The sequence below is a fragment of the Notamacropus eugenii genome, chromosome 5 (genome assembly GCF_028372415.1).
Source record: "Notamacropus eugenii isolate mMacEug1 chromosome 5, mMacEug1.pri_v2, whole genome shotgun sequence".
In the NCBI taxonomy this organism is placed as follows: domain Eukaryota; kingdom Metazoa; phylum Chordata; class Mammalia; order Diprotodontia; family Macropodidae; genus Notamacropus; species Notamacropus eugenii.
The window spans coordinates 92,845,533-92,862,320 of NC_092876.1; the positions used below are offsets into that span (position 1 = coordinate 92,845,533).

At 35.2% G+C, this 16,788-nt stretch overlaps 1 protein-coding gene and 1 pseudogene across 1 annotated transcript; both read right to left on the reverse strand.

The window, feature by feature from the left end:
- LOC140504850 (elongation factor 1-alpha 1 pseudogene) overlaps nt 1-16,788 on the reverse strand; it is a 59,139-nt pseudogene that overhangs the window by 37,702 nt on the left and 4,649 nt on the right.
- On the reverse strand, nt 15,173-16,135 carry LOC140504851 (olfactory receptor 52E2-like). Its single transcript, XM_072610209.1, has one exon. The coding sequence runs from the start codon at nt 16,106-16,108 to the stop codon at nt 15,173-15,175; it is 936 nt and encodes a 311-aa protein (XP_072466310.1). The 5' UTR covers nt 16,109-16,135.

Genomic DNA, 16,788 nt, shown 5'->3' on the forward strand with positions numbered 1-16,788 from the left:
AATAACGGAATCTGAGTTAGAAGAAAATTCAAGGGCCTTGGGGCAAAGAACCAGAATAATGTGACTTGCACATAATATCCCTTCAAATACTTAGAAACAACTATCATGCCCCTCCCTTTTCCTTTTTCTCTTTTCCAATCTAAATATCTCCATGTTCCTTTGGTTGATTTTCATATAGAATGATCTTAAAACCATTCACCATCCCCACGGCCTTCTTCTGAACCTTCTCTAGTGTGTCTGTGATCTTGAGCTAGGTATGCTAATGCTGGTATGGTTTGTTCAGGGAAGACAGAGTTCAACAGGAACATCACTTTCCCTATTGAGAGTATTGTTTTTGTTAAGTCATTTTCAGTCTTGTCCAGCTCTTCATGACTCCATTTGAAGCTTTTTTTTTTTTAACAAAGATACTGAAGGTTTGCCATTTTTTCTCCAGTTCATTTGGATATTCACTAATCATCCCTTTTAATAGTGTACCTCAGAATTTTCCTGATGTTAAAGGTCATTGATTTACCTAAGGCTTGCAAATGATAAAATTTATGTCTCTTGATATTTATTTACAGATTTCTCTTTTCACTCCTTTCTTCCCTGAAGATGGGATGTGTTCTTCTCTAATCCTCTGCTACTCATGTAGTTATTTAAAGTCATTCAAAGACCATTGATCATCACTCAATAGTCTCTTCATCCTGCCCTATTTAGCTACTTTCCCCCTTCTCTTTCTTAATTTGGTTCTTTTTTCTTCTCTTTTATTCTCAGCCATCTAAGTATTCTTGTTCTTTCACTCTTCCATAGTATTCTCCACTTTCCTCTCTTTTCTCTTGTTGATCCTACTCCTCTATTTCTTTCTTGTCTTCCTTCTCCTGGAAGGCCCTTAGTTCCCATAAGAAGAGGACAAAAAGGACAACATGGTTCCTCTTATACTTGTCTTCCTGTTATCTCAGGCCATCCTAAGGCAACTTGATATAATCTATGCCATATCTGCCTTGGAAGCAGTTGATTTGCATGCCATTTTAACTCTTACCCTTGCCAGAATGGATATCACATAAACTATCATCTGTGAAACAGCTTCTTCATTTATATCATGGATGTAATAATCATTGTACCTCACAGCACTTTTGTTAGATATATAAAGTGCTTTATCTATCAACTTTACAATAAGCATTTATTAAATGCTTATACCAAATTCTCTGTACCATACCATGAATCTAGGGATTGATAGATAGACAGGAGGACAGACAGACAGACAGATATAGATAGATAGATAGATAGATAGATAGATAGATAGATAGATAGATAGATAGATAGATGATAGGTAGATAGATAGATGTACGTGTGTGTGGAGTGCCTTCCTTCAAGAAACTTACAATCTTTTTAACTACACTACACATTCACATACAAACATACACAAAATACATTTAAGATAATTTGGAGGTAGAAGTAAGAGAAGCAATAGCAGCTGATGAGATCAGTAAAGGCCCCATGTAAAGAGATACCATTTAATCTGAACTTCGAAGGAAGCTTTAGAATCTAATAGAGAGAATGAAGAAGGGGGTGCAGTGTAGGTGTGAGGAACAGCCCACTCAAAGCCACTGACATAAGAGAAAAACATTATATGTGAAGAACAGTAAGAATACCTATGCCAAAATAGGTGGTAGTTTTGTGAGTAGAGAAAAAGGGACAGAGATGAGAAACAATGTGAAGGGAGAATCAGCAGGTATTGACAACTGATTGGATATGTGAGGTAAGGTATACTCGTGTGAGTTATTATGCTTTTTCTACCCTCTTACTAAAGCCCTCAAGGTTCTAAGGTGCTTTTGCCTTTTTTATCAAAGGACATTGCAGTGCAAATTCACCTCTTTCCCTCTGCCTCTCACTCAATAGGCCTTCTTTGCTCCCCTCTGTACCTGCAGAGCATGAATTCTGAGTATGAAGATTTAGATTCTAGTCCTGACTCTTCTAGCAGCCAGCTGCATGACCTGGGGCAAGTCCCTTCCCATCACTAGTCCTCCAGTTGCTCATCTATAAAATGAGGGAGCTGGACTAGATCACAGATTCTTATATACTTTTTTTGTGTGTATGTGTCATGAAGCTCTTTGATAGTCTCCTGAGGCTTATGAATCCCTTCTCAGAATCACATTTTTAATTGTATGAAATCCATAGGGTTACAAAAGAAATCAATTATATTAAAAAATAGCTGTCTATCTATCTATCTATCTATCTATCTATCTATCTATCTATCTATCTATCTATCTATCTGTGTATTAAGGTTCATGGATTCCAGGTTAAGAATATAGGGACCAGATGATATTAAATGTCTCTTGGAAATGTAATATTACATGAGCGAAAGGGTGAATAAGTATTTATTATGATTTCCATTTTACAATTGAGGAAACTGAGGTAGAGGAAGATTAAATGACTGCATTTCTTACCTGCCACAGTTATGAGATCATCTAATCAAGAAATACTGGTTTGGCCTAAATGAAGTTTGTAGAATTCTCCTAGAACCTGATCTACTCTACATACATAAGACATTCTTAAAATCAGAAAAGAACTGATGTGTTTCAGACCAATTATGATATGTAGAAATCCAGTTCCCCTCTCTAACCCCATCCTTAACAGTTTTTCTTCCTACAATGGTAGTTATAACTTAACATTTAAGGGCTCTGAGAAATAGCAGAAAAATACTTTTCTTCCAATTGAGCTCCTCTGGACTACAATCAAGGATGGACAGGAAGCTATAAGGAACTTTTTATCCTCATTAATTCAGAAAAATATATTTATAGTCCACAGAGAGGGTGTTTGTCCCAAGAGTCCCAGGTAAAAGAATTCCCTTAGCATGGAGGCCCTGTGGTCAGGAAGACACCCTTGGTCTAGATTACAGAAAATTCTGACTTTTCAAAGCCATTTACCGTAGATCCACTACTTTAGCAACTTAGTCTGAATGAAGATGCACAATAGTCAACCTAATGGACAAGGATAATATTCAGAAATAAGGAATGTGGTAAATTATTTTGATGATATTAAGTTGCTGTGCCTGTTAGCCTGGGTCCTCTCTTCTCCACCCCAACTGTTCTCCCTCACTTCCTCCTGGTTCTGCTCCACCTTTCCTGCTGCACTTGCGAACTCCTGCCATCATGTGACTTCCAAGTGATAAGCAGTTCACATGAACTTATTAATGCATGGAAAACATATTCCAATTTAAATCACCATTACACAGTCTTTAGACTCAGGGCAGAAATATTGATCTCCTTTTCCATCAATATTTCCTTAGCCAAAGTAATTTAAGTGTCAGGAAGGGCAAGGTGGTAAGTGCTCTCTGCCACTCCCACCAGTCTACCATGAAAGCTCTCATTGCTTTTACATTCCCTACAGGAAAAACTTCATTTACATTTGAGAAAGAAGCATGATTCAGTGGGAAGAATGTTGGATTTTGCCTCAGAGAACAAGGGCCCAAATACTGGTTCTGCTATCTATGTTCCATTTGGAAACACACTTTCTTTGGGGCACTGTGTTTTCTGTAAAATGAGAGCTATGAGCTGAATTTTTTCACTTCCTTTCTAATGGAATTATATACCATGAAAGGCAGTGAGGTGCATGGTAGGTAGAATAGTGGACTTAAAATAGAGGAGAGTCAGCTTTCAGTCCTGCCTCAGACACTTACCAGTAATAAGACCCTGAAGAAAGTCACTTAAAGTCTCTGTACTTCCATTTTCTTATATATTGAAGGGAGATGACAGTATTTATCTCATATGGTTGTTACCAAACTCAAAAAAAGAATAATGCATTAAAAGGAGATGGCCAATTTTTAAATGCCCTAGAAATGTGAACTATTAGTCATGATTATCTTTGCCTCTTGGGGTCATAGCAAAGATTAAACAAGACAGTTAAAGTACTTTGCAAACTTTAAACTGCTATCAGCCCATATCATTATCAGCTCATGCATGTATAAATTTTCAGAATTCCCAGAATTTCTTTTTCTAATGAATTCATGGCTCAAAGCTTCTTGTTTTCTTGTTTCTTTCCTCATTGTTAATCACATCCCATTGACCAATCCTTGGCCTATATACAAATTTATGCTTCCCATGCTGTCAGAATATGTCTTCACCTGCTGGAACTTATTTCTCCATATTTGCTTTCATTCTTAGGAGGTAACCCAATCATGGTCCCCATATAGTATATTAGCTACCCCAAATTTCCTCAGTTTATACTCCCATAAAGTTTTATCATCTGAAAGAATAGATTCATTGTTTCCTGCCCTGGTCACAAAATATCTGCAGTATTCTATAGACTTATGGGCATTTTAGGTGTAAGACTGATGGATATCCAAAAGGAAGGTTATTTTTTAACATAAAGTGGGTCGACTGGATACTATGTCATACAAAGGAGAGCTAGTGGAGACTAGAATGGCTAGCCTAAAGAAGGTAAAAGAAAGGCAGGGTCTCTGTTCTCAATTTTTTGGGGAAAAAATTATTCTACAAAAGAGAGAGAATACTTGATCTCTTTTTCTCAGAGGGTAGAAATAAGATCAATGGTTGGAAGCTAAAGGGACAGTGAGATTTGCTTCCCTATCAATTCTTAATTTGGAATCCATGGGACACAAGGAAAAAGTGGAGACATATATCAGAAATGAAAAAAAAAATGAACAATGAATGAAAAAAATAATTTATTTACTGTTTACTATGTGCCAAATTCCATGAATATAAACAAGAAAAAATGAATAAACAAGTGCCTATTTTCAAGAATTTCACGGCTAATTGAGGAGACAACACACTTATGAGCATTTTCCTTTAGGGTTGATTTAATGATTCGGATATACTGTGGGTATAAGTAAGAGAAGTTTGAAAGTGATTTTAGCTAATCTTAACCCCAAAAGCTGATCTTTCATGATAGGTGGTGGAGACAACTGATCCGAAAGCCTGCCTTGAGCCAGAGACCTGAAGACTATTAATCTCTCCTATTGCTAATCTCTGTGATCTGTTCCAGTATAATGGATACCCTTTAATAAATTTCCTTTAGATGCATAAGTTTTCTGCTCTTTCCTTTGTTAGTATCAATACTATACAGAACCAATCACTTGGGTGGGAATTGGGTGATGAATTATAAGAAATAAATGATTAAGTCTCATAAGAACTAATTAATGACTGATTAACTCTTCTCATTTAACTGCAGGTAAATAAAAAATATTGTACTGATTTGTTGCTTCCAAGATCTTGTTTTTTCCCCCCAAAATTTATTAATTTGTTTTCAGTTTTTAGCAATCAATTCCATATGTTCCAAATTTTTTCCTCTTCCCTCCCCAAGATGGCATACAATCTTATATGAGCTCTACACATGCATTCCTATTAAACGCATATTCACATTAGTCATGTTGCATAGAAGAACTAAAATTAATGGGAGATACCATGAGGAAATCAAAACAAAACAAAATACGGAAAAGGAAAAAATAGTCTACTTCATTCTATGTTCCAATTCCATAGTTCTTTTTCTAGGTGTGGAAGTCATTTTGCATCATGAGTCATTTGGAAATAAATGTTTTAGGTCTGTGCATTGCTGTGAAGGACTAAGTCTGTCAAAAACAGTCCTCGCACACTGTGACTGTTACTGTGTATAATTTTCTCCTGCCTCTGCTCACTTCACTCAGCATAAGTTCATATAAATCTTGCCAGGGTTTTCTGATGTCTGTGATTCATAACTTCTTATAGCACAATAGTATTCCATTACATTTATATATGTAAACTTGTTTAGCTAGTCCCCAGCTGATGGGCATTCCCCCAATTTCCAGTTCTTGGCCACCACAAAAAGAGCAGCTATAAATATTTTTGTACTTTGTGGGTTCTTTCTCCAATTTTATGATCTCTTGGGATACAGCCCAAGAAGAGATACTGCTGGGTAAAAGGGTATGTACATTTTTATAGCCCTTGGGCATAGTTCTAAATTGCTCTCCAGAATGACTGGATCAGCACACAGCTCCACCAACAATGAATTAGTGTTCCAACTCTCCCATACCTTCTCCAACATTTATCATTTTCCTGTTTTGTCATGTTAGCTAATCTGATAGGTTTGATGTGGTTGGTACCTCAGAGCTGTTTTGATTTGCATCTCTAATAAATAGTGATTTAGAGTATTTTTATAAGACTATAAATAATTTTAGTTTATTCCTCTGGAAACTATCTTTCCATATCCTTCAAACATTTATCAATTGGGGAATTGCTTGTAATCTTGCAAAAATTGACTCAGTGCCTTTACCACAGAAACTAATAAACATTCTTTCCCAGTTTTCTGTTTCGCTCCTAATCTTAGTTGCACTGTCTTTGAGCAAAAACTTTTCAATTTAATGTAATTAAAATTATCCATTTTGCATTTCATAATGTTCTCTATCTCTTGATTGGTCATAAATTCCTCCATTCTCCGTAAACTGTCAAATAAACTACTGATTGCTCTTGTAGTTTATTTATAGTATCAGCTTTTATACCTAAATAGTGTGCACATTCCTCCTTTATTCTAGTATACAGTGTCAAGTGTTGGTCTATGCCCAGTTTCTGCCATACTTTTTTCCAGTTTTTCCAACAGTATTTTTGAAAGAATATTTTCTTATCCCAGAACCTGGGGTTCTTGAGTTTAACAAAGAGTGGACTACTATAGTCATTGACTACTGTGTCTTGTGTACCTAACCTATTCCAATTGTCTACCCTCTATTTCTTAGCCGGTACCAAGTAGTTTTGATGATTGCTGCTTTATGATAAAATTCAGAATCTGATATGGCTAGGTCACTTTCACTAGTATCCTTTTCATTTATTCCCTTGATATTCCAGACTTTTTGTTCTTCCAGATGAATTTTGATGTTATTTTTCTAGCTCTGTGAAATAATTTTTGGTAGTTTGATTTGTATGACACTGAAAAAGTAAATTAATTAAAGTAGAATTGGCATTTTTATTATATTAGTTCCTCCCACCTATGAGCAACTGATGTCTTTCCAATTATTTAGATCTGTCTTTATTTGTGTGACAAGTGTTTTGCAGTTGTGTTCATACAGTCCCTGGGTTTGCTTTGGCAGGTAGACTCCCAAATATATTATTATGTCTAAAGTAACTGTAAATTGGATTTCTATTTCTATCTTTTGCTGTTGGACTTTGCTAGTAATATATAGAAAGGCAGATGATTTATGAGAGTTTATTTTGTGTCCTGCAACTTTACAAAAGTTGTGTATTATTTCAAGTAGTTTTTTACTTGATTCTCTAAGTATATCATCATATTGTCTACAAAGAGTGATAACTTAGTGTCTTCTTTGCCTGTTCTAATTCCTTCTATTTCTTTTTCTCTTCTTATTGCTAAAGCCAACACTTCTAGTACCATATTGAATAACAGTAGTGATAATGGACTTCCTTTTTTCATTGTTAATCTTCATTGGAAAGGCATCTAGGTTATCCCCATTTCATATAATGCTTGCTGATGGTCTTAGGTTGATAACACTTATTATTTAAAGGAAGATTCCTTTTATTCTTATGTTCTCCAGTGTTTTCAATACGAATGAGTGTTGTATTTTATCAAAAATTTTTCTACATCTATTAAGATAATCATATGATTTATATTTGTTTTGTTGTTGATATGATAAATTATACTCATAATTTTTCCAATATTGAAATGGCCCTCCATTCCAGATATAAATCCTACCTGATCAAAGTGTATTATTCTAATGATAAGTTGCTGTAATTTTTTGCTGACATTTTATTTAAAATTTTTGCATCTTTGTCATTAGGGAATAATCATTAGAGAAATTGGTCTATAATTTTCTTTCTTTGTTCTGGCTTTTGCCAGTTTAGGTATCAGTACTATATTTGTGTCATAAAAATAATTTGATAAGATTCCTTTTTAACCAATTTTAATAGTCCATATATTATTGGAATGAACTGTTCTTTAAATGTTTGATAGATTTGCTTGTAAATATGTCTGACCCCGAAGATTTTTTTCTTAGGGAGTTCATTGATGTCTTGTTCAATTTCTTTTTTTGAGATGGGGTAATTAAACACTTTATTTCAGTATCTGTTAATCTGGACTATTTATATTTTTGTAAATATTCATCCATTCCAATAAAATTGTCAAATTTATGGGTATGCAGTTGGGCAAAATAATTTCTAGTTGTTGCTTCAATTTGCTCTTCATTGGAGGTGAATTCACTGTTTTCAGTTTTGATACTGATAATTTGGATTTCTTCTTTCTTTTTTAAACACATTGACCAAAGTTTTATGAATTTTATTGTTTTTTTCATAAAACCAGCTCTTAGTTTTATTTTTTAGTTAAATAGTTATTTGTTAGTTAAATAATTTCATTAATTTCTCCTTTGGTTTTCAGTATTTCTAATTTGATATTTAATTGGGGATTTTTAATTTATTCTTTTTCTAACTTTTTCAATTGCATGCCCAATTCATTGATCTCCTCTCTCTCTCTATTTTATTCTTGTGAAGTATACAGAGACATAAAACTCCCCCCAAAAACTGCTTTCATTGCATCCCACAAGTTTTGTGGTAGGTTGTCTCATTATTGTCATTTGCTTGAATGAAGTTATTGATTTTTTCCTACAATTTATTGTTTGACCCACTTATTCTTTACGATTAGATTATTTAGCTTCCATTTAATTTTGGTCTATATTTCCATGGCCCTTTATTACATATAATTTTTATTACATCCTGATATAAAAAGGATGCTTTGACTATTTCTGCCTTTCTGCACTGGATTGTGAGGTTTTTATGCCCTAATACATAGTCAAAGTTTGTGTATGTGCCACATCCTGCTGAGAAAATGGTATGTTTCTTTCTATTTCCATTCAGTTTTCTCCAGAGATCTAACATATGTACCTTATCTAGAATTCTCTTTACCTCCTTAAATTTTCCTGCTTATTTTTAGATTAGATTTATCAAGTTCAGAGAGGGGCAGATTGAGGTCCCTCTCTAGTATAGTTTTCCTGTCTATTTCTTCCTATAACTCTCTTAATTTCTCCTCTAAGAATTTTGATTCTATGCTCCTTGAAGCATATTTGTTTAGTAATGGTATCACTTCATTGCTTATGGTGCCTTTTAGCAATATATAGTTTCCTTTCTTTTCTCTTTTGATTAGATCTGTTTTTGCTTTGTCTGAGATTAGGATTGCTATCCTTGTTTTATGTTTGTTTGTTTGTTTGTTTGTTTGTTTGTTTGTTTTTACTTCAGGTGAATCACAAAATATTCTGCTCAAAACTTTTATTCTCCTGTTTCAAAGTTTTTCTTGTAAACAACATATTTTAGAATTATGATTTTTAAGCCATTTTGCTATCTGCCTCCATTTTATGGGACAGTTCACTCCATTCATATTCACAGTTCTGATTACTACCTCTGTCTTTCTCTCTATCCTATTCTCCCCATTTATGCTTTTATTTCTCCCTTCTTCTTTGCCCTGCTCAAAAGTTAACCTTCCTTCCCTTCTATCAGCCCCCTTTTCCTTTTCTTTTCCCCTTGCTATTTCTTCCCTCCATTGTAAGCATCTCCTCCTTTTTTTTCCCTCTCTCACCTCCTACTGCCCATAGGGCAAGTTAGATTCCTACATTTAACTATGTTATTCCCTCCTTGAATCAAATTTGATGAGACTAAAGCTTAAACAATGTTCATCTAAGATCTTCTTTACCATTTTGTTGCCTCTTCTACATTGCCACCATTTTTTATCATAATCCTGTTGAAATTTGTGGATATATTGACATTAGTCCCCAGGTCCGAAGTTAACTCCTTCAACTCTAGTTTCTGATCAAGTTTAGTTCAATTCATTATTTCCTTCTGACAGCTTCCCTTTTATGAATCAAGTCCAATCTACCACTTAAATTTACAAAAAATCAGTCAGAAATCCCCAATGTGATAATTCAGTAGTTGTTCTCTGTGGGCACCCAGTCAAATGTACTTTTCAAACTACATCAAGTTTATGAGATCAGTGTTTCAAATATGATGACAATGAGGACACACCTTCCGTAAGGAAATAATTTTAAAGCCTCATTTTTTAACCATGTTGACAATAGAGATGTCCAGAGTTTTCTTAGGGAAATAATTTCAAAGCTTCATTCTTTAAAGATGTTAACTTGATCAGTCCACTTCTAGTACCCCCTCTTCCCCAAAGCTTTGTTGAATTCAACTAAATAGAAGTAGCATGGCGTAGTAGATACGGGACTGAATTTGGAGTCACATGATCCCTCTTGTGCTAGCTAAGTGACCCTGAGAAAGTTGACTTCTCTATGCCATATGTCCTCATCTATAAAGTGAAGGGGTTGAACTAGATGGATTCCAAGATCTCTTCTAACTCAATCTCTGATACTATAAATCACCTCATATCTCTTACTCTGCATTAATGCAAATAATAACATAGATTCTTTACCTCAATGGGCTATTTTGAGCAAGGTACCCTAGAAACCTTTAAAATCTATACTGCTTGAGTTAATCTTTTACAACTAAGTGGCTTAACTTCATACATTTTATTTTTCCTATAAGACTGTGAGCCCCATGAATGCAAGTATCTGGCTTCCTTCTTTGGAAAACTTAACAACAACCACATCTGCTTGGACAGACATATTAAAATATATATTTTATTGACACTAGGAAAAAATAAAAGTTGTCGTGGGTGTCCTTAAGCCCTTGTTTCTCAGCTTGGTGGTTGAGCCATATTGACTAGTTGAAGCATGTACCCCTGATTGCCTTGTCTTACAAATTTCCTTTTCAATTGATCTTTTCTGAGTTATGCCAAAGACCACACTTTTTTGAATTCATTCACAACCTTTTGTGATATTTATAATTAGGATTCAATTAGGTCCTCCTTTGGACTATCCCACGGTGCTTGAAGAGAAAGAAGGGAAACAAAAATGTGGGAGGCTTCCTAGGTTAATCTCATTGTCTGAACTTCAGGCTCTTTATGTACTTATTTCTGACTGGGTCTCCCAGAGCCACTTGTGAGAAATACTGTTGGAGCCCTGTAGTGACAGTTCTATAATCCTATCCTGGTTTCTTCTCTTCCTGAAGTCCTTCATATTAATCTACATTCTAATAATGCATTCTTATCTCTGTGACCCTGGGTAAAGCACATATTTTTCTTCAATTTCCTCATCAGTAAAATGAGTGGATTATACTCAGTGATCTCTGGATCTGGATCTAAATCTATGGCATATGATCATACTGTCTTAGTTCGGTCTTCCACTCTGCTTCTCTTTGATAGTCCCAATCATTCAAGTACCAGGTATATTCACTCCTTACCCTTACTTGGATTTTGGACAGTTTTCCATGTTTAAATTGGTTACTTTTCTAGCTACATAGAAAGAAAGAAGGTCTGCTTCAACCCAGGGACATCCTGGGTGTCAAGGCATGGTTCCTCCTGGTTTTCCCTCCCTTCTATCAGCCTCCCTGAGAGAAGGTTTTCCTTCTCTTGGTTTTCCAAGAGGAAGAATGAGGTCAGAGAATCAAAGATTCAGAGGCTCCAGAGACATCCAGTCAATGGACAATTTTAGTACAGAAAAAATTAAGAAAAAAGACTATTCAATGACATTTAAAGAAATAAAGTATCAAACATATAGTTCCTTCTTAGTGTTTGTCAATCTCATTTTTGTTTCTTTAATTCTATATCATACATTCATGGTAAATTTATGATTCCCATTCCAGGATTATGAATCTCTAATAGAATGCAGACAGTATAAATGGATAATAAACCTCACAGTAGTTGTATAAGTTTCACCCTAGGGAAGTCCAGTGGTGGTGAAAGATCCCTATATTTGAAATCATCTATCTGACCTGAGTCTAAATTTTAGTTTTGCCACTTGTTATAGTTGTGTGACCCTGAGCAAGAAAGCCTACTTCTCTCCAAGTCCATTTTTTTCAACTATAAAAAAGGTGTTATTAATTATCAGTGAAGAAAGTGATGAATAAACCTTAAAGCAATAAAGACAAGACCCAGACCTATGAGTTCATTAGCAGAACTCCTTGAAGTAAAATCTCTCTATTGATTCAGGTAAGAACCTTCAGTGCAACTTAAAGTGTGAGAGAGTCTTCTGGAGAACAGAGGGGTTAATTGAGTTGCCCAGACTCTTACAAGCTTACTATGTTAGAAGCATGGCTTGAACTCATATTTTCCTGGATTTGAGGCCAATTTATTGTTTACTCTGATCTAACTCTCTACATCTTAAAAGATTCTGTAAATGGTGTTAGTACTATTTGTAGGAATTGGATCGATTAGAATACAAAATAATCATTACAGTGTGTGTATAGGTACAATATTTGTTCTTTGATATAACCCAATTACACCATGAGTTAGGATTGTTAAGTACTAGTCTCTCTATTGCCTCTAATCTATGGTACAAACTCTAATTACTTCCCCTATATGGATCACAGTTGTTGTTACTTCCCTTTTCTATAAAGTGGTTGGGCAAGTTATCACAGGGGTATATTCCAGAAATGACATTCTCTGATATTTTTGAGTGATAATGTTTCTCAGGCAATGAAAAGGGTATGAATCAATACCACTGACTCTTTAGAATCAAGTGTTCTGACCCTCTTTCTTTCCACTCTTAGACCATTGTTCCCCTGTTTCCAATAGTTACTCCAACTCTGACTTTTAGCTCCCTCTCATAGAACTATAGATACACTGCTGTAAGGAACCTTGGAAATCATCTGTCTAGTCCAACACCATCCTTTTACAAATATGGAAATTAAGTGTGAAAAAGGGTAAGTGACTTAAGGTCACTCTCTCAAGTCACAGGAGTCATATCTATCTATATTTTGTTTTTTTGTTTTTTATTTCTCTCTGTGCATTTCTATATATCACTTCCTCATCTCCCTAACTAATTGTATGTCACTGTTATTGTAACGGTAATTACATGTGAAAAGGAGGTCTAAGATAATAAAATATGTGTATATATATATATATATATATATATATACACATATATATATACACACATACACACACACATATATGCACACACATATACATATACTTACATATATTTATATACATGCACACATATATAGATATATCTATCTATATAGATGTGTATGTATATACATATAGATATATCTACAGAGAGACATAGATATATCTGTATTTGTATATATATATATATATACATCATCAATCTATATAGATCTATGTGTATATATGTATCTTTATCTCTACACGTCTATATCATCTCGCTCTCTCTGTATGTATGTATATATACTCATATTGAGATAGATATAGATAGACAGAGATATCCATATATCTATATATCCATATCTTTATCTATATACATGTTGGTATCCAGAGAGATGATTCCTGGTAGAGAAGAAGGATAAAGTTGGGAATATATCCATAGTATGATCAAAAGATCAAAAATCTGTTTCTGGAATAAACAGGCATGCTCAAGAAAAATCTCTTGACATTATCTTATTATTCAGAAATAATCTTTTGATGTGTCCTTCTTCATTGAATACAACCTCAACCCTTGCATGCTAGAGACAGCTTCCTGCCTATATTATGGACAGATCAGGTCTCATAAACACCATCCATCAATAATTGGGTTTAAATTCTTTGATATCCATCAAGTAACTCATTTAAGCTTTCCTGGACCTCAAAGCAGTGATCATCACATACATACATGTGTGTTATCATTTTTTTAAATTATTATTAAGGCCCATCCCTCTCTAGCAAAAAATACTCAGCAGTAGTGGCAGAAGAAATGGGAATAATATTGTTGGGTAAGAGAAGAATAAATGACTGTAACTACACTGTAATTTGAGAGTAAAAGAGAAAAAAAAGACAGGCATTAGTGCCAAGAAATGGAACAATAGTAAAAGAGAAAGAGTGAGAGTCAGAGCTCTTAGGGTCAAAGAAAGACAAAATAACTCCCTATATGCTTTCTCCTTGCAGTCTTTTCTCATCTTCATGACAGAAAGAGTTGTAGATGAAGTCTATGCTCATTCAATGTCAATAACTATCATGGTACATGAAAATACTGGAATGATAACAAGCTGTATGAAAGGATGAATATGCCAGATATAGAGAAGTATATAAGAGGACTTCTTTCACCTCAGTCTCCTTAGTAGGTAGAGAGAGAACACAATATTCCTTTGTATAGATCTATATCTATATCTATATCTATATCTATATGCATATATATATACATTATATATATTTATCATAACTCTTCCAAATAAGACTATTCCCTCTTTAGTTAACCCTAAAGGACCAATTTCCACAGGGAAGTCAAGGAAAGAGGTATTGGAAGAGTGAAGAGGAAAAGGAGAGAAAAAAGGAAGGGAAGGAAATGAGGGGAAGAGGGATGAAAGAAAGGAAGGAAGGAATGAAAGAAGGAAGGAAATAAGGAGGGACTTGTGGAAATTGTACAGTGTGCCAGACACTCTGCTAAGTTTTTGCCTCTTTTGTCTTTATTTTCTCTATATTTCTTTTGTATATATATATATTCCCAATGCCTGGAATATAATAGATACTTAAAATACACTTATTGATTTATTGGTTTATAACAATTTATATTTCTATAGCATGTTAAGATTTAAAAAAAAATCATAGTCCTCACAATAACCCAGAAAGGTAGGTGGTACAAGCGTCATCATTTTACAGATAAGGAAACTGAGAAAAAGTTAGGGTAAATGATGAGTCCAGGATCATAAAGCCAGTAAATGTTAAGACCAAGAACTTGGACCTGGGACTTTTGAGTCAAGACTAAAATTCTTTTCAACATAATGCTGTCTCAAAGAGTTAGAAAAAGAAATGTACAAAAACACACATCTTGCTTATATACTTGTGATTGCTTTATTTTTTTGTAAATAGTATATCTTATTATCTAAACTTCATTGTCTTTTGTAACTTGTCTCATCTTCTTCTAAAAATCATTTTTTATACTCAGAATGTTCTATTATATTGTTGTTAAATGACTTCTGTGAGGAAGAAGTATGAAAAGTGGACCAGGGAGGAATTATATCCTCAAGTCTGAAGTGAAGGGAGAGAGCCCCACAGGGAGGCATATGTTGATAATCTGGGAGAACCCAAAGACAATAGAACCTCTTGAGGTCAAAGGAGGAAGAGCTAAGAAGAATACATTCCTAGTGAATATCTTCATTTACAACCCTACAAAATCTCTTGGAGCACATCGAAACCTAGTCAGGGCATCATTCTCCAAGGCTTATTTTTGTGAGAATATCTTTAGCACCCGTTCCCGGATCTGCTTGGTCCTGACACCATAGATAACTGGGTTGAGCATTGGTGGGACTACAACATACAGATTGGCCAGGAGGATGTGGATATAACGGGGTACATTCCGGCCAAAGCGATGGGTCATGAAGGAGAAGAGGGCTGGGGTATAGAAGGCCAAGATAACACACACATGGGAGCCACAGGTGCTCAGAGCTTTAATACGGGCATCCAGGGAAGGGAGACGGAAGACAGCTTGTAGGATATGGCCATAGGATATAGCAATGGCTATGATGTCAAATACCAAGAGAGAAATGGCACCCAGACCATAGATAATGTTGATCCTTATGCTTGCACAAGCAAGGCGGGCTAGGCCCATGTGCTCACAGTAGGTATGGGGAAGGATATGGTGTCCACAGAAAGGCAGGCGTAGGATCAGAAACACGAAGGGAATCACAGAAAGGAAAGATCTCACCAGCACTCCAAGGCCAATTGCTGCCACCACTCTGTTAGTGAGAATGATGCTATAGCGAAGTGGGTTGCAGATAGCCACATAGCGGTCATAGGCCATGGCCAGGAGTACAGCTGATTCCATGCCAGTAAAGTTATGAATGAAGAACATCTGTGTCAGGCAGGTGCCAAAAATGATCTCCCTCAAGCTGAACCAGAAGATTCCCAGCATTTTAGGGATGGTGGCAGTTGACAGACCCAGATCAATAGTGGCCAGCATGGCCAAGAAGTAAAACATGGGCTGATGAAGACTCCGTTCAGTTTGGATCACAGACAGTAGGGTGATATTCCCCACCAGTGCAATCAGATACACTATGCAGAAAGGGAAGCCAATCCAAGTGTGCATAGATTCTAGACCTGGGATGCCTAGCAGCAGGAAGGAGTGAGGATGAATTTGTGTATCATTGGATGTGAACATCTTAGCTGTAGATGAATGTGTTCATACTCATTACAGAGTGCTTACCTAGTATGGGGGAACCCAGTAGGACACTGCTGAACTTGGTGGTCCTGCAAAGACACAAATAGATTAGAAATTTTTTTTTCATTTGGAAAATAGTTCAGTTCATGAGTCAAAGAGTTGCATTGGTCATCTGCCATGTAGAGATCTGTGTGCTGAAAAAGACAGAAAAAAAAGTAATCTAAAAGGGAAATGTTAATAAAATAACATTTCCCTAATATGGGAAGGACTATCATGAACTGAAACACTAAGATTAGACACAGCACCTAACACATTGTGAATATTTTAACAATGCTTGTTTTTAGACTAGATAATAGAGAAAATTCAGAATAATAACTAATCTTTAAGAAAAAAAATAACAATGTTAGACAACCTGATCATCTCCATAATTAGCTTTATGATTCCCTGAATCAATTCAATAGTATCCAATTCACATCTAAATTAAGTTCCTTCTATGCTCTACCTATTAATATGAGAACATAAATAGATAAAAAAACAGATAAAAATTTAAAAAAGGTGGATGGATTGATGAATCAGTAAGTACAATGTAGAGCTTTTTCCCAGGGACCTTACTATCTAAAGGTGAAAGAACTACAAATAGTTATAAAAAGTGACTGCAATATAAAAGCTTTTGAAAGGAC

Bases quoted from the DNA above. Each gene is read 5' to 3' on its own strand.
- LOC140504851 (XM_072610209.1), bottom strand. From the start codon at position 16,108: ATGTTCACATCCAATGATACACAAATTCATCCTCACTCCTTCCTGCTG.